The sequence below is a fragment of the Xenopus laevis genome, chromosome 5L, assembly GCF_017654675.1.
Source record: "Xenopus laevis strain J_2021 chromosome 5L, Xenopus_laevis_v10.1, whole genome shotgun sequence".
Taxonomy (NCBI): Eukaryota; Metazoa; Chordata; class Amphibia; order Anura; family Pipidae; genus Xenopus; species Xenopus laevis.
In genome coordinates this window covers 58,964,206-58,983,677 of record NC_054379.1, presented here as the reverse complement: position 1 = coordinate 58,983,677, position 19,472 = coordinate 58,964,206, and the positions used below count along the sequence as shown (strand labels likewise).

The 19,472-nt window shown below is 39.1% G+C and overlaps 1 protein-coding gene across 4 annotated transcripts in view; it reads left to right on the top strand.

Moving 5' to 3' along the window:
- Positions 1 to 19,472, top strand: part of LOC101027285 (lysosomal-trafficking regulator) — a 223,919-nt gene that overhangs the window by 12,790 nt on the left and 191,657 nt on the right. For 2 of the 4 annotated variants that reach the window (XM_018263118.2, XM_018263120.2), the window contains exon 2: positions 18,323 to 18,521. In XM_018263118.2, the coding sequence (XP_018118607.1) occupies positions 18,330 to 18,521 (192 nt within the window). In that variant the 5' untranslated portion in view covers positions 18,323 to 18,329. Of the gene's footprint in view, positions 1 to 18,322; positions 18,540 to 19,472 lie in introns of all 4 variants that reach the window. The other 2 variants (XM_018263117.2, XM_018263119.2) reach the window with 1 other exon arrangement.

Genomic DNA, 19,472 nt, shown 5'->3' with positions numbered 1-19,472 from the left:
ATGGCAACTAACAAAAACCTGCTCAACAACAATCTGCAAGTTCCCCTGAATAGAACAATACCCCATATGTATGGATACACATAGAGACGCAGCCACCAAACACCCCAAAACAGGAGCAACGCATAAGGGCATTTGCAGTTGAAAATCTGGGGGCTGCGCTCTATGTGTACTACTTGCAGTTTTTCAGTCTAAACACCCCCCAAACTGTGAAATAACCCCCACAAACCTTATATGTCCGAAAAGTACACTTCTTCAGCTATTCAAAGATGCCATTCTTGCTTTTCTACATGGAGAATTGTGGCCGCAGTCATTCTTAGAAGTCAGCAATTTGGTCTAAAAAAAAGGAAAAAAGAGTTCCAAAGTTAGATTTCTCCCAAAGTTTCCATGGCAACTAACAAAAACCTGCTCAACAACAATCTGCAAGTTCCCCTGAATAGAAAAATACCCCATATGTATGGATACACATAGAGACGCAGCCACCAAACACCCCAAAACAGGAGCAACGCATAAGGGCAATTGCAGTTGAAAATCTGGGGGCTGCGCTCTATGTGTACTACTTGCAGTTTTTCAGTCTAAACACCCCCCAAACTGTGAAATAACCCCCACAAACCTTATATGTCCGAAAAGTACACTTCTTCAGCTATTCAAAGATGCCATTCTTGCTTTTCTACACGGAGAATTGTGGCCGCAGTCATTCTTAGAAGTCAGCAATTTGGTCTAAAAAAAAGGAAAAAAGAGTTCCAAAGTTAGATTTCTCCCAAAGTTTCCATGGCAACTAACAAAAACCTGCTCAACAACAATCTGCAAGTTCCCCTGAATAGAACAATACCCCATATGTATGGATACACATAGAGACGCAGCCACCAAACACCCCAAAACAGGAGCAACGCATAAGGGCAATTGCAGTTGAAAATCTGGGGGCTGCGCTCTATGTGTACTACTTGCAGTTTTTCAGTCTAAACACCCCCCAAACTGTGAAATAACCCCCACAAACCTTATATGCCCGAAAAGTACACTTCTTCAGCTATTCAAAGATGCCATTCTTGCTTTTCTACACGGAGAATTGTGGCCGCAGTCATTCTTAGAAGTCAGCAATTTGGTCTAAAAAAAAGGAAAAAAGAGTTCCAAAGTTAGATTTCTCCCAAAGTTTCCATGGCAACTAACAAAAACCTGCTCAACAACAATCTGCAAGTTCCCCTGAATAGAACAATACCCCATATGTATGGATACACATAGAGATGCAGCCACCAAACACCCCAAAACAGGAGCAACGCATAAGGGCAATTGCAGTTGAAAATCTGGGGGCTGCGCTCTATGTGTACTACTTGCAGTTTTTCAGTCTAAACACCCCCCAAACTGTGAAATAACCCCCACAAACCTTATATGCCCGAAAAGTACACTTCTTCAGCTATTCAAAGATGCCATTCTTGCTTTTCTACACGGAGAATTGTGGCCGCAGTCATTCTTAGAAGTCAGCAATTTGGTCTAAAACAAAGGAAAAAAGAGTTCCAAAGTTAGATTTCTCCCAAAGTTTCCATGGCAACTAACAAAAACCTGCTCAACAACAATCTGCAAGTTCCCCTGAATAGAACAATACCCCATATGTATGGATACACATAGAGACGCAGCCACCAAACACCCCAAAACAGGAGCAACGCATAAGGGCAATTGCAGTTGAAAATCTGGGGGCTGCGCTCTATGTGTACTACTTGCAGTTTTTCAGTCTAAACACCCCCCAAACTGTGAAATAACCCCCACAAACCTTATATATCCGAAAAGTACACTTCTTCAGCTATTCAAAGATGCCATTCTTGCTTTTCTACACGGAGAATTGTGGCCGCAGTCATTCTTAGAAGTCAGCGATTTGGTCTAAAATAAAGGAAAAAAGAGTTCCAAAGTTAGATTTCTCCCAAAGTTTCCATGACAACTAACAAAAACCTGCTCAACAACAATCTGCAAGTTCCCCTGAATAGAACAATACCCCATATGTATGGATACACATAGAGACGCAGCCACCAAACACCCCAAAACAGGAGCAACGCATAAGGGCAATTGCAATTGAAAATCTGGGGGCTGCGCTCTATGTGTACTACTTGCAGTTTTTCAGTCTAAACACCCCCCAAACTGTGAAATAACCCCCACAAACCTTATATGTCCGAAAAGTAAACTTCTTCAGCTATTCAAAGATGCCATTCTTGCTTTTCTACACGGAGAATTGTGGCTGCAGTCATTCATAGAAGTCAGCAATTTGGTCTGAAATAAAGGAAAAAAGATATAAAAAGTTATATTTTTCTCTAAGTTTCCATGGCAACTGAGAAAAACCTGCTCAATAACAATCTGCACGTTCCCCTGAATAAAATGATACCCCATATGTATAAATAGACATAGATACGCAGCCACCAAACACCACAAAACAGGCACAATGTCTAATATTGGTTCTGTGAATTTATGTGCAAGTATCCATATTTCATCCTAAACTGTCCCTTACCAATGAAATAACCCCCAAAAACTATAGATTTCTTGAAAATAAACACCTTCAACTATTCAGAGATGCCATTCTTGCTTTACTATGTGGAGAATTGTGGTTGCATTCCATTGTAAAACTCTGTGCTTTGGTCTGAAATAAAGGAAAATACAATGTACAAAGTTAGATTTATCCCAAAGAATTCTCCTAGAGAATTTTGGGGCTACTCTGTGGATCTGTATATGGTTGCTACTACCCCATATTAACCCCAAAACATATTTCACTCACCATTTTGGATTCAGTGGAGGGTCTTTGAGTTTCATCTGTCCTGTGGTGTTACAATACCAATTTGTTTGCTTCTTCCTACACTATTTCAGCAATGACAAAATCTGTACCACATTTGCAGATATATTTACCAACAAAATCCATAGTAAATTTGGCCCATAAATTATGCAAGTGTCCTAAGAAGTTTAGGAATTTAGGTGGCAACAATAAGGATTGGGGCATTAGCAGCGGAGATAAAATTATGCCCAGCAGCAGAAGTTTGTAGAAAGCTGGTGCCCCACTGGTAACAGGTATGGCAAAGTGCTATTAGGGCTGGGACACACTGGGCGATTTGGGGAGATTTAGTCGCCTGGCGACTAATCGCCGCGACTTTTCTCCCCGAATGCCTCCCTTCGCTATGCGCCTGGCTAAAATGAAAAATCGCCTGCGCTAATCACACGCGGCGATTCATTTTCCGAAGTCGCCCGAAGTTGCCTCAGGAAACTTCGGGCGACTTCGGAAAACGAATCGCCACGTGTGATTAGCGCAGGCGATTTTTCATTTTAGCCAGGCGCAGAGCGAGGGGAGGCATTCGGGGAGAAAAGTCACGGCGATTAGTCGCCAGGCGACTAAATCTCCCCAAATCGCCCAGTGTGTCCCAGCCCTTAGTATTCAGAGAGCACTGCAACTTAGTCTAACCTAAACACTGCTTATATATTCACTTTGTGCTATAAGTACAAAAAAAATGGATTATTCCAACCACAACTTATCAGGAAAAATATGCTGAATGCATACACTAAGAACAAATCTAAACGATAGACCATAGTGTTTCGGTCACCCTGTGCTCAAAAACCTTTGCTATTCAAGAAAACTGAAGACATACTACCCACAAATCCAGAGATGCCTGAATCTACAAAAACAAATGCAAATGTTGCCCAGAAATACAGACAAAACTATAGATAACTGCGCTGATAGATGAGCTTTTGAGGTGCCAGTAAAAAAAAAGACTTGTGGCATCAGCATTAGAGATGCACATCATCCCACGTATTCATCACGCACCACAAGTTCTATCGTGCGCCCTCTCGACCAACCAGCACCTCAGTTCGCTATGGCACCAGCGCAATACAAATGCTATCCATAACACTACAACTGGCCTAAAGCACCGTAGCTCAACACAAAAGCTGAATGCATAGACTAATAACAAACCTATATACACACACAACTGTTTTTACTGCTACACAGCACAAAAAATTGCACACCCTGTGCCAAATCCTACACCATAAATCAAAGATCATTACTATACAGAAAAAAAACTGCCAACTTTTATTTTGTCAAACATTTTTTTTCATTACCAATATCTATAACCTATTTATAAATGAAGAAGGGACCTGCCAAAATGATCTCAATTGGGGGCTTGAATCTAAAAAAACCACTGCACAAAAAACGCTTCACTTTGACAGCACAAAAAAAGCTTCACTTTGACAGCACACCTAACCAATTACTGCTAGTGTGTGCACAAAAACCTAGAGCGTGAAATGTTAGAACTCAATGGGGGGCTTGAATCTGAAAAAACCACTGCACAAAACACAAAAAAAAAAGTGCATGAATCTGAAAAACCACTGCACAAAACACAAAAAAAAAAGTGCATGAATCTGAAAAACCACTGCACAAAACACAAAAAAAGTGCATGAATCTGAAAAACCACTGCACAAAACACAAAAAAGTGCATGAATCTGAAAAACCACTGCACAAAACACAAAAAAAAGTGCATGAATCTGAAAAACCACTGCACAAAACACAAAAAAAAGTGCATGAATCTGAAAAACCACTGCACAAAACACAAAAAAAAGTGCATGAATCTGAAAAACCACTGCACAAAACACAAAAAAAAGTGCATCACTTTGCCAGCACACCTAACCACCTAAACAGAGAATGCCAAGCTTACTATACAGATTTACTAAATCCTTTTACCACCAACAAACCCAGAGAGCCCTAACCTACCAACACAACACAGAATTCAAGCCCTCTCGTAGTGTACCACAGTGTGGTACACCTCAAAACAGGGTTGGAAACACAAAGCAGGCTTGCTAGGACACTTGGGACAAAAATACCGCACATCTTTTCTAACACCCCTGGAACGACAAACCTTACAAGCTCTCTGGGCATATCTTTTATTAGGTGTTGGTGGAATTTGGGCAATGAAATGCTTACCCACCATTCGGGCAACATTGTCATTGCCAGGCACATCTGGAACCTCCTGTACATCTCCAAACAAAAGGGCAGGGAGCAGTTGCAGCAGATAATTGTAATAAGACAATTTGGGGCCTGGTACTGCCGCCTTGTAAACGACATAAGAATTATAGAGGGCCATTTGAATCATGTAAATTGCTGCTTTTTTGTACCAGGCCCTGGTTTTTCTGGTGGCGTCATAGTAAGTTTGAATTTGGTCTGTTTTATCGACGCCACCCATATGCTTACTATAATCTTTACAACAGAGTGGCTTTGATTTTGCGGGCCTGCCACGTCTGTGTTGGACAACTAAACTCTCATTGTGGATAGTAGTAAGCATAAAAACATTTTTTGTGTCTGCAAATTTTAGGGCCAGGAGCTCATCGGTTCTTAGAGCATTTACTTCTCCACGTTTCAATTTCTTGTCCACCAGTTCCTTAGGCAGTCCTTTGCGGTTTTGCCTAACGGTGCCACAGGCAAGGGTGTCCAAGCAATAAAGGGTCCTAAATAAGAGGATGCTCGTGTAAAAGTTATCCACGTATAAGTGGTAACCTTGGCCCAACAGTGGAGTTATGAGCTCCCAGACAATTTTACCACTGGCAGTCAAATCAAGGGGACAACCGGGGGGGTCCAAATTAGAGTCCTTTCCTTCATAGAACATGAAAAAACTAGTATAGCCCGTGCTGCTTTCGCAGAGTTTGTAAAATTTCATCCCATAGCGAGCCCGCTTACTAGGGATGTATTGGCGAAATCTAAGGCGCCCTTTGAAGAGCAAAAGGGACTCGTCCACACAAATATTTTGGGAGGGGGTGTAGACCTCTGCGAAGCGCTGAGACAGGCTATCTATAAGGGGCCTCAATTTGTAAAGCCTGTCGTGACCGGGCTCATTAGGGGGAACAGCCGCTGCGTTGTCGTTAAAATGAAGAAACCGCAGTAAAATTTGGTAACGGTTTCTTGGCATAACGGCTGAAAAAAGAGGGATGGAAAGGACTGTAGTGGTATCCCAGTATGAGGCTAAGGTGTTACGTTCTACGAGTCCCATTGCCAATGTGAGTGCCAGGAATCTTTTGATTTCACCGACATTAGTGGGATACCACGCATGGGCTCTTGAATACCCTGGTAAAGGGTGGCTGGCAAGATACTGCTCAGCGTATAAATTTGTAAAATGGACCATGTCCTGTAGGATGGCCTCTGTAATAAATTGATTGAAGAAATCTATGATTTGAAAGTTAGTGGTGTCCACCTTGACGCCCGCGACTGCAGTGAATGGGGGAATTTCTGGGGCATAATTACAGGGAGGCCCCCACACAGGCGCTCCAACTGCTGCATCACCACTACCCTCACCCTCTTCAACCTCCATGGGTGCATCTGGCACACTGCCACCATCCTCTGACTCGTCAGCAGTAAGTGTGCCGCCACTACTAGCCTCTGCGCTAATAGTGCTGCTATCACCTACCTCTGATTCCTCAGTAGAGGCATCAGATGGGACATACTCAGAATCTGAATCGCTGAATTCCTTTGAGCTGGAGTCCATGCAAAACCTAGCCGCTTCCTCAGCGGTATAAAACCGTTTGGCCATTGTGCCAGAAATATACAGACAATTGCAAAACTATGAATCAATAGGCAGTCAAACAAATGAGAAAGCAAGACAGCTCCTACTTGAAATATGAGAATAATAAAAAGCCAGCAAAATATGACCAAGCACTGCTAATACAAACAAACAGAACAAAAAAAAAAAAAAACACAAGCTAGCAAGATGACCAAAAGTTAACCCCTCCCAATATAAACAACCAGAACAAAAAAAAAAAACCAAGCCAGCAAGATGACCAAGAATTAACCCCTGCTAATATAAACAACCAGAATAAAAAAAAAACCAAGCCAGCAAGATGACCAAGAATTAACCCCTGCTAATATAAACCACCAGAACAAACAAAAAAACACAAGCCAGCAAATTTCTGGGACAATCAGCTGAATCAAGCAGAATAAGACCACTAAAACTAAGTCACAGCAAAGGGAACGTTTTTTAGGGGCACTAAACAAGCAATAAAGAACAGTGCAAAGAAAACTCTTGAATACAATCACTAAAATGCAATAACACTACCAAAAGCAATAAAACAACGATTGCACTGAAATCAGTGGTCAAGGGTCCTAGATGCACTAGTGTCCCTGCAAAGAAAACCTTTTTTGGGGAGCTAAGCAAGTAGTAAAAAATGCAAGGGAAAAACTGAATATAATCAACAAGAACTATAGATCCACCAGCGTCACTGCAAAGGGAAACTTTTCTAGGGAACTAAATCAGCAGTAAAGGACAATGCAAAGAATAAACTAAAAAAATCACTAAAAGCAATGAAAATTACTGTTATTGGAGTGAAATCAGTGGTCTGGACTATAGATCCACCAGCGTCACTGCAAAGGGAAACTTTTCTAGGGAACTAAATCAGCAGTAAAGGACAATGCAAAGGGGAAACCAGCAGTAAAGAACAATGCAAAGAATAAACTAATAAAATCACCAAAAGCAATAAAAATTAAGTTTTTGGGGTGAAATCGGTAGTCTGAACTATAGATCCACCAGTATTACGGCAAAGGGAAACCAGTAGTAAAGAACAATGCAAAGGGGAACTAAACCAGCAGTAAAGAACAATGCAAAGGGGAAATAAACCAATAAGAGCAATAAAAAACACAAACCAATGATAAAATGGCAAAAAACAGTAAAAAGCAATCAAATAATTGTAATACAAGATCAGAAATAAAGTTTGAACAACAAATAAAGAAAAACTACTAAAGAAAGCAAAGAAAAAAAAGAAAAGAAAAAAAGTATAGAGAAAAAAGTAAGAGTAAGTGTGAGTGTGAGTGTGTGCTTGGCAAAGTTGCCTGTAAGTGTGTTTTAGTGCAAAAGTGTACTAAGGCCAAAGAGAGAAGAAAAAAAAAAAAAAGAAAAAATTTTTTTTTTAGACAGTTATAAACAGAAATAAACAGAAATAAAGGGTGTAGAGAGGTGTAGTTGAGCTCACTCAGTCGAATCCAGGCAATCAAAGCGACCAACTCGGCAGGAAACCAGCAGAATGGCAGCAGGGGGGCTCCAACTGTAGCAGATGCGCAGCAGGAGTGGAAGGGGCGGCGTTTTCCGGGTGTAATTTATGGGGGGAGCAGTGGAGACGTCATCACTGTGCTCCTTGCGTCTCCACTGCTCCAATTGGCTGCCCAAAACCGATCGCTTACCGGATCGGTAAGTATAACCTTCTTTGCTCGTTGCCTAGGGGGTTCTGCACGGAACAGAAGCGGTGCGCAGCTTTTAAATGCGCACCGCTTTCTGCAGGGAGGGAAATGCTGCAGAACGTAGAATCTACGTTCTGTGGCATTTCAAGTACCTTTGCCACAGAACGTAGATTCTACGATCTGTGGCATTTAAAAGGTTAAAAGGGGATGACCACCCAAAAATAGTTTGTATATTAAAGGAAATGTAGATCTAAGCATATTTCCAGTATACATTAATAGATATGTTCAGTGGTTTTGAAATTTTTGTAAATAACCAGTAACATTGTATCTGTTCCTTTTTCTCTGCACTCTCTGTTGGTCCAACTGGCTTCTGCTTTTTTTACCTCCATTTTTGAAATCAACTCATTGAGCTTATATAGAAAAGGTGCATAAACACTAGTTGACACCAGGGGGTAATTTATAAACTTTGAGCAGTGCATATTTATCTACATGATTGTTTTGCACGTTTTCCCCTGAAAGTTTAAATATTGCACTGCTGTGCCCATCTTTCTTGTTTTTTGTAAATTTTGTTAAGATGTACATGGATATTCACAAATAGCTTGCAAATGAGATGGGTGTTTGCCTGTGCGTGGTTGTTATTATGAAAATATAAATTCATAATTACCGTAGTGAAAACTACCAAAGTTGTGGTAATAAAACTTTGCAATTAAATACACCAATCTTGCTCAGCTTTATTAATACAAATAAACACAGGGCAAATATGTTCACTGTGCGAATCATTCTGTATTATGCAAATTTTAGAAATTAACCTCCAGGTCTCTCCAATAAAAGACCACATCTTTCTGACTGACAATGGTGGTTTTGCTACACTAGAATGATAGATTTTGGCTTGTCTGAATATTGTCCAATTATTATCACAATAGCTCACATTCTCAAAGGCAAAGGACCTAGATCATGTAGCTTAAGCTAATCAATTCTGAGTTTCCCCAATATGGTTAGCCAAAATTACTTTACGGATAGTCTTAATGCCACTCTTTGGGTGACCCAGACACCAATTACTAAGGATGGACCTATTAATGACACCTTTATGCTGAGAAAAACACACATAGGCCAAACGTAAACTATATGGTAGCCTAGACAAAGTGAGTTGTAAGTTAAATAACTGTAACACGGTTCCTGCAGTTCACTGAATTTGAACATCTTAAAGGCACAGTAACACCAAAAAATAAAATAATTTAAAAGAAATTAAAATATAATGTACTGTTGCCCTGCATTGGTAAAAGTAATTTGTTTGCATTAGAAAGACTTCTGCAGCTTATATAAACAAGTTGCTTTGTAGACATGGGTGCAACCATTGAGGCCAGAAAAAGGAGAAAAGGCACAGGTTACTTAGCAAATAACAGATAGGCTCTTTAATAGAATACAATGGGATTCTGCAGAGTGCATCTGTTATTAGCTATGTAACTTGAGCCTTGAATGGCTGCCCCCATGGCTACACAGCAGCGTGTTATATAAACTATAGTAGAGTTAATTACTTTAAAACACTTTATCTTTTGGTGTTACTGTTCCTTTAAGCTCTCCTGAAAGGAATCTAAATAAAATGACACGCATTTCTAAATTTCTTAAGAAACTATATGCTTCCACGATCCCTAGGAATATCTTTGACAAGTTCTTTTAAGACCTCATGTTTCCCGAATTAATACCAGATCAAGTTCGACTGGTCAAAAATGTATCTCATGTGAAGAAGTCTCCTATGCTATAAAGCAATTAGATATCAATAAGGCTTCAGATTTAGTTTAATATTTAGAATAACAAAGAATAAGAAATTTGCCCCAGAGTTGATTCCTTATTTGATGTTATTGCTTTATATTCTTAAGGATTAGTTCACATGGGGAGATTTGGGCGACTTCGGTATCGCCGCGTGTGCTTTAGCGCAGGCGACTTTTCATTATAGCCTATGGGAAAACACTGTGAGGCAGATCGGGGAGATTGTCACTCAGAAGACGAGACGATTAGTCGCCAAGCGACAAAATCTCCCGAATCTCATCGTGTGAACTAACCCTAAAAGGGTAAGAATAACCCTTAACTTTTTTCCCTGATCATACACAAGGACCAGGGAAGCTTTGTGCAAGGCCTCACATAAAATAAATATATATAAGGTTCTTCTTTCGCTTACATGGGACTTTTTTATTCTACATTTTTGGATTGGTTCTAACCTCCTTAACTGGGAGTACTTTCCCCATCTATTGTGACACTAGGCAGGGTAACCCCCACTCTCCCACTTTATTTGACTTGACTACAAATTGCACACTAAGGTTTTTTCTCCACTGGGTCTTGTCTTATTTTTGTTCCTTAGTAACTTTAGCGTGGTTCTCCAACTGCCCACATGGGGTAGTTCATGTCTACTAATGCAATGATGATCTTGACCTCATTGTGGGGAATATAGTAAATTCTGTACACCACACACCTTCTCCTCTCTAACTGATCATTGTAGAAAACTTGAGTTGATGCAGATATATACAGTGCACGTGAGCATATTGTATTTACAAGTCTGGATTCTCTAGTTTAAATATAAATATATTGAAATAAAACACATGTTTTTAACTGTGTCCCAATGTTTTACCACACGCCTGTTAACTATTTTAGTCTGATATCTTATCTTTTCCTTAAAATTCACAGGGGTTTCTCTTGTTTTATTTTAATCTTGAAGCTCCCTACTGAAAAGGAAATTTGGAGAAATTTGGTCACTTATGGCACTCTTGTGGATATACAAAGTGCAAGGGCTTAAAAATATATGGTTGTTCATTTTCAGAACTTGGCAATGAGACAAATTATCTTTGTAGGCCCCTATATTTTATTGTTAGTTTGTTTGCTGTGTCTAAATGTTATCAAATTTCATATTAAGTCCAAGATGCTTTACCCTTTGGTCTTATTTTAAAAAAAGAGGTTCTCCCTCTCGTTCTTTTTCCTATCTGTAGCTGTATTATCCTTTTTTATGCCAACCGAGAAAATGCAATGGGGTAAATTTATCAAAGAGTGAAGTTCCGCCACTAGAGTGAAATTCCGCAGCTCACAATTCATTTCTATGGGATTTTGAAAGGCATATTGTATTGAGATATTGAGATATTGTATTGACTCTTGTTCAGTCTGTAGAGTGATTAAACTGACAAACGCAAGTAAAACAAACATAAGAGATTTATTGATACTTAGCTGAGGGACCCCTCCATAAAATGGCTCAGCAGCAATTCCAACATAACCAGGCACTCTGAAGTCCAGGCAGAAGTCAAAGAGCCTCCCCCAAAATGAAGCTTTATATATGTTTCCCCACACAGGGTATAAGAAGATTTATACATTTTAGCAGCTAGCATACTATATATGGTAAAAACTACACTTAACATACTATATATAGTGAAAATCAAGCATTGAACAGTGTCACATTCCTTGAATTGCCAAAAGCTCTAAGCGCCATCTTTAAGGTGTTGCTCTATTCTCTCTATCTACTACTACTACTCTGTGAATCACTCATTTTCCTTACATTCCACCCCTTGATTTACAGAGAAGGAAATCAATTCAAAAGCATTGACACGTATGGGCAATACCTGACGCTTGTCAGATATGGTACTAGCCTTGATACATTAAATCAGTTTCAGAATAATAGAAAAAGCTAAACATAAGCATAAAATAAATAATTGACCATCCTTAGCAATAGCTCTAGATTTTTTCTACAACAGTTTAACCTACTCAATGTGGCTTAGAATGACATCCGCATTATCAGGGATGGAGGTACATGCACCCACTTGTTCAGAATTTCATGCCCCACCCTATCCAAGATGCAAACCAAGTCCATATCATATCATCAGTAGTAAATAATTTGTGTCTTGTTCTATGTAAAACTTTGTTTATCCACCAAATCTGTATCTTTTATAGTCCAATAAGCAAGTCCCTCATGATTTTCCTTCCAATAATCCATCCATGAAGCATTAAGCACTGAAGAGAAATTAAGAACAGTCCCTTAGTTCAGTCCATGTTAATGATGCCAACTATTAGATTCATTTTGCTGCTTTGCAGTCTGTATAAGCATTTGTAGAATCGAGTTCTCTTCCCATAAACCAAACGTTATATCACATTAGACCACACAAATCATCAGAAAAGCATGTTGCCAGCCATGTTTTTAGGATATTGACCCTCTGTATTCATAATAGGCTGGAAGATAAAACAAGATTAGTATCTTCTTCACACACATCCAAAAAGATGTTACATAACCCCCTGCACATAAAATAGACAATTCTCCCAAACAAGTTCAGTTTCCCATTTCACACTTTCATTATTAACTTGAAACAGACATTTACTCTCAGCAGTATATTCCATGATCCCATTATCCACCCATAACATTACCTTGTTCCACCCCCCTGAGTGTATGAGTTGGAGCCAAAAGTTTACCTGCTGTTTTAACAAACCATTAATGTATTCTTGCGGATAATATGAAATAAGAAACACCCAATATACCCCAGTAAAATTAGTCCCATTGTCAGTAGTGTTCCATATACTCTAGAAAGTTTATTTAATGAATATCTTTTCTTTACTTTCTGACATACAGGGCATTGTTGCACAATGTCTTTAGCAAGTACAGTGATTAAAGGTATTCCTTTATGCTTTGCATAGTCCATAGCGCCTTGAACCACTCGATGTCCCGAGTGCTCATGTGTCCATTGGCCTAAAATATGTATCACAGTCAAAGCTTTGAACACTGTCCATTCATCTGTATATATATTCAACAAGCCTTGTGTTTCCTCCAGTACATAAACTACTGCCATTAATTCAGCTTATTGGCTAGCTCCACCCACTCCAGTTGGATGGGCTGTAGGTTGGAAAGCAGCTGTTGTCCAGACGTGTCCTTGTCTGGCAGCAATAATAGTGGCAGATCTATCTGTAAACAATAAAATGAAGTCCTCTGATGTCACTGCTTCCTTTATGGTAGATGGAGAAAGTGTCAGTACGGGTTGCTCAAAGTTATCACATCCAACTAATACAGATATCTGCTGTGACACTTGAGATGAAGATTTACTTGACACTCCCCCCCCCCCCTTACTTGTACCTACAATTTCCACTTCTGGAAAGTGAGTTTCTGTGAAAAAGCTGCACACAAGTTTATTTCGTTACCATTTACCCATCCAGATATTGCAAAATCAGTCCCGACTGTGACAGGTACATCCATAATAGTTCCTTCATCAGGTTGCAGGGCAGTGTACAGTACAAGGAATTGTTTTTCTTCCATAGCAGTTTGCAGGGCACTTGTGTCCTTTTCCCTCAACTGAAAAACAGTCTTTTTTCTTGTAACAAAGTAAACTGAACAAACAGTCAGTAGCACATAACGTATCCAGTAATAAGACAGTCCAGTGATGTGCTGTGTACAGTCCAAAACCAGTTGTGGAATAACTTTGATTGGACCGTCCATATAATGGTCATGAAAGTCATACTTTGAGCCAATCCTTGATTTGTAACCAAACTGGTAAATGCATCAGTCACTTGTTCCACAGCTGTTACCATTTCTTTCACTGATACAGCCAAAGGAGACTCTACTTTATCCACTTCTCTGTAATCAATGGTTAAAAGCCAAGAGCTATCTGTCTATTTTACTGGCCACATTGGGGCACTGAATGATACCAGTCTGAAAACTCTCACCTCCACCATCATCTCAGTTGCCATTGTTATCTCCTTTTGACCATCTGGAAGATGGCATTGTTTCAGGTTCACTTGGTTTGGTGGAGGTGATATGTGAATTGGAGTCCATTCAATGTTGTCATACACAATGGGCATTGCAGCATTTATAGTGAAACTCTTGACTCCAACAATAAATGTTCCCAACCGTATAACCAAATATTGTACCTTAAAAATATCCATTCCCACAATATTATCTGGTATTAAGAAAATAAAGATTTGTGCTTCAAAAATAATACTTTTACATAATTGCATTCCAACAGGTACAGCAACAGCAGCTTTGCCTCCCAACCCTTCAGTCATTGCAACTGCATTTTGTTGGTCTGGCTGAGTTGTACCTTGGAATGAGTTGTGTCCCTGCCAATATAAAGTGACTGGTATGTAAGGGCATAGATCCCCAGGTTTCTTAGCATTGATTTTTATTATGGCAGGCCCTGGGAATCTGCCACCCCTTCAGTCTATTGGCTCTGGCAACTGCCACCCCTTCCCTTCTGTGTGTTTTATGTCATCTAACAGATTCTTACACTCTGCATATGGCAATGTGGAGGGAAGGGTTAATGGGGTTGGGCTCAACTCCTCATCTAAGTCAATTATAGGAGGAGATGACGGAGTTAATTCTTCAACATCACTGAGGGCAACCTTTTAAGGTTTGGCTGTTAGTTCCCTCCACATAGCGAGCAGAAATTTAGTCTCCTTTCCTTCAATAGTTTCTATTGGAACACCACTATTTAGCAAATCTAGAAACATTTGTCTCCGAGTAATTTTAACACATGTATGCCCCTCCTGGCCTCCCTTAGCTAAACTCTGTTGCTGTTTCCTTTCACTTCTGTCAACATTCATTTCTCCCATTTGACCCAAGAGCACAGCCGCATCATAAATTGTACTTCCTTCTTTTGCTTCTAAAGCACTCAACATAGTGAAAAGAGGGGCTTTTAACTGTTCTGGGGCTGTGATAAGAAATTTCCTTTTAATCAATGGTGTAAAAGCAGCCATGTCAGGACCCTCCCAGTCAACCACTACATGTCTCACCCCTCTGTCAGGTAAAGGATCGGGAGTGATACCATACATACATCGCATTGCTCTCAGCCTCTGCATCCCCTCTGTTGTAACTTTCCAGGGGGTCAGGTCTATTAATTCATAGGGACTGTCTATTGTCTGTGCAATAGAATCCCTAACTAAATGCAATAAGGTAAATGTCCCAGTTGTGTTACGCCCACTTTTCATGTATAAACGAACACGGGGATCCTTGGCTACACTTCCTAAAACTACTGCTTCTCTGTCCATCAGCATAATACCATCACCTCCTAAATCCCAGACATGTAAAACCCATTCTATTAATCCCTCTCCAACCTTTTGTGTAAACTTTTGCCCAATTTCAGTTAATTCACTATCTGACCATGACCGAGTTTCATCAGTTAAATGTTGCTCAGCTGACACATCCCCTCCCGATGTGGAATATGTGTGTTCTGCCTGCTGTCCACTTTTCTCCCTCACCTCTCTCTTTTGTCTATGAGTTACAATGGGTCTGACCTCACAAATGTCATCATCCACCCCCTCTTCAGACCCTGACCATTCATCCACCCCCTCCCAATCCTGAGAGGTTATCAAAGCCCGCACTTCTACGTGATTTCTAATGAGCTTCTGCTTCTTTCTCCTTCTTTTCCTATTAACAGTCTTTATAATATACTGTTCAAACTGTGCAGCTAATTGTTCCTTTTCTTGCTCTGCATTCTGACTGCATAACCTTAAGAGTTGCAATTGGTCTTTGACAGTTTGAAGTTGTAACTCTAAATCCTGTATCTGCTTAGTTTGTTGCTCTAACACTTGAAAACACAACCAAACCACCTCTGCAGCAGCTCTACTTTCCCTCTTATCATACTTTGAGAAGTCAAGATTCGCTACTACATACTTTGGGTTAGCCACCTCAATGGCGGGGGAGTACTTAGCACTTTCCGGGGCTACTGATATACACTGTCCTGTGACAGACACCCAACTGGGCAATATCCCCGTTCTCTCACTAGTGCTTTTCCCCACCCCTTTCAGCCTTTTTATCCACAACATTTTTTTAAGAATGTCTCCTATTCAAACAGTAATTACAAATACACAATACACAAAGAATACCTACTATCCCCAGACCTAGACAAGAAAAAGAGGTAGAGTAGACACACAGAGTAGACACACAGACACAGTCAGTAATCAAATTACAGACCCCACGCTCCTGGTACCAAATGTATTGAGACTGGGCTCTTGTTCAGTCTGTAGAGTGATTAAACTGACACACACAAGTAAAACAAACATAAGAGATTTATTGATACTTAGCTGAGGGACCCCTCCATAAAATGGCTCAGCAGCAATTCCAACATAACCAGGCACTCTGAAGTCCAGGCAGAAGTCAAAGAGCCTCCCCCAAAATGAAGCTTTATATATGTTTCCCCCACACAGGATATAAGAAGATTTATACATTTTAGCAGCTAGCATACTATATATGGTAAAAACTACACTTAACATACTATATATAGTGAAAATCAAGCATTGAACAGTGTCACATTCCTTGAATTGCCAAAGGCTCTAAGCGCCATCTTTAAGGTGTTGCTCTATTCTCTCTATCTACTACTACTACTCTGTGAATCACTCATTTTCCTTACACATATTTATCAATGGATGAAAGTGAAAGTTCACCCTTTGATAAATACGCCTTTAAAAATCCCATAGAAATGAATGGAAAGTGGCGGAATTTCACTCTAGTGGCGGAACTTCACTATTAACTTCACTCTTTGATAAATATACCCCAATGTGTCTTAACCTGCCTCAAATTATAAAATGTTCAACCCACTGATAGAGGGGCTCAGTCTGTCACAGATTGTAAATGTTAAATATTACTATCTACAACGTTTCCTCCCCAAGAAAAATTCATAGGCTTTTAAAGTTTAATCAGCTTTTCTGTTTAGTTCTTCCTACCCAGGTAATAAGCATACTGGGCACCATACTATTTATAAGACCCCCCTGATATTCCCATTTATGATGTTTTATTTTACCTAAGGACATGTATGAAATAAAATGCTTGGAAAGGCAAACTTTGAGGATATCAAACTGCTAATAGAAACTGCTAGCTTTAACAGAAGTGTAAGTGCTCTATAAAACAGCACTGTTTTAGGTTCGTGTCAGATCAAAATAGGGTTGCCAACTAGCCAGTAAAAATGATAATTGTTGCCAATGTTATTAGTAGGAAAAAAAGATTAAAAAAAATATAGGAAGGATAGAATATTTTCCAGAAAAGGTGGTAACCCTAAATGAATTACACCCTAGTTACACCTTTGTCATGTATTTTATTCTTAATTGCAGAAATATTTATGTAATATATCAATACAACAAAATGTGAACTTTTGAAAAGTATGATATTCAGGAAATAACTTTTTGTTATTTATGGAACACAAAATGAATTCACTTTGTTGTGTTTGCTGGAGCCAAAGTGTCAGACGTAGAAATGTGACGTAAAAACACAATAGAAAATTTGATTAAAAAAAATGTAACTATTAAGTTTGTTTTATTCAGAAATAAAACACAAAAGCAACGTAAATTACATGTAACTGACAGAGAAAGGGGTCTCCCAATTTTCTGCTAGAGGAAATGTCAGTATTCATACAGTTTAAATAGCAAATTAAGTACTTGTTCTCAACTCACATGCAAACAGATACTTCAGAATTTCAGACAATTTGTGTTGTTCAAAGCGAGGGACTCCACATCTGCCAAGGAAAGATGATATCTACATTGTAAATGGTTCATTGTTTGTGTATTGAAGGTGAAGGAAGAGGAACAGTATCTTTTCCTTCAAAATTAAATTTCCCCAACCTATTTTTGTTGTGGTTGACATAATTGTGAATTCCTTGATTCTGTTTCAAATTGAAAATTGCTGTAGTCCCTTCCTTCTATGTTGGCATTGTTCCATTATCCTGCACCCCATTGCATCTGCTATGCAAAGCTACCTGGCATGATCTGGTAACTTTGTGTTTTCTTAGAAACCTTATTTTCCAGGGTTATTGCAATAGCAAATCCTGATCTCACACAAATAACTCGCCAGTAGTGTGTGGAATAATCCATACCAAATGAGAGGTAATGATTGATGGTTGAATATAATGTTTGCTCTGACTGCATCAGTGTTAGTTCAGTTATGAACAAACACCCAATATATGCTTTCTATGACATACTATGCCTACTTTACAGCTTTGTTTTTTGTATTGTGACAGTTTGTAGAATGCACAAAATTGTATGTGAATGAGTGTGCTTTTCCTACCTACAAAACTGTACATATTTTTGACCGTACACTTCAAACAAAAAATAATTATAAAGTGCAGACACTTTTTTCAAATATATATATTTTTTAAATTAGTGTTTTAAATTTTGCTTCTTCAGTAATATTTTTTTTAATTGCAGCTGCATCATGGGTAGTCCCTGTAACAGCTTAGCTCGAGAATTCTTAACTGATGTCAACCAACTCTGTAATGCTGGGGTGCAAGGAGCAGAGTCAAGGGATGAAGAAGAAGAAGAAAACCATATGGCTGTCCTTGGAGAATACCTCATAAATGGACGTGGGTTATGGCTACTTCGTACACTGAATGCTAGTGTTGACCAGGTAAACCAGGCTGTCCAGGTATTTATTCAAATTGGTCAATATATTATTTTGTGTGTGGGAATGGGCTTTACGGTTCGAGGTATTTCTCCCCACTGCAATTTTTTATCCACTCTATTGCACTAGAGAACTGCAAATTAAAATATATATATATATATTAACATAGAAGAATACATTTAAAAAGGGCAACTAGAGCAATTGAGCGGTTGATGTAACATTTTGTGTTTTTTGTTTTTAGGAATTGTTTAGTATAAAAATAAAAACTGTGTAAATAGATAGCCCATGCAAAATGAAAATGTTTTCAATATAGTTAGTTAGCCAAACATGTTATGTATAAAGGCGGAGTGACTGGATGTCTAACATAATAGCCAGAACACTACTTCATACTTTGCAGCTTTCTTGGTTTCCATTGATTGGTTACCAGGCAGTAACCAATCTGTGACTTGAGGGGGAGGGGCAAATGGGTCATAACTGTTTGCTTTTGCATCTGAGCTGAATGCTGAGGATCAATTGCAAACTCACTGAACAGTTATGTCCCATGTGGCCCCCCTTAAAGCCGCTGACTAACTCAGTGTTAGAGAGCTGCAAAGCAGGAAGTAGAGTTCTGGCTATTATGTTAGATTACAGTAACTATATTAGAAACATTTTTTATTTTGCACAGCCTATCTATTTACCCATTTTTTATTTTTACATAAGCAGGTGTACTGCTAAGTTATTGAAGTAACTTCAGAACCACAATACATACAGATATATACAGTAGATATGTAATTTATTAAATTATTTATATAATAACCCTCAGGGATATTAATGTTAGAGTTGCAATTTTGCTGTGATTGTGTTTTTTTTTAAATTTGCATTGAGTTTTTCAGTAAATAAAAATCTCACCACCTAAACCATGCTGAGAGTGTATTTTTTTTTTTTTTACGATTTGAGCGTGAGAAACAACAAACAGAG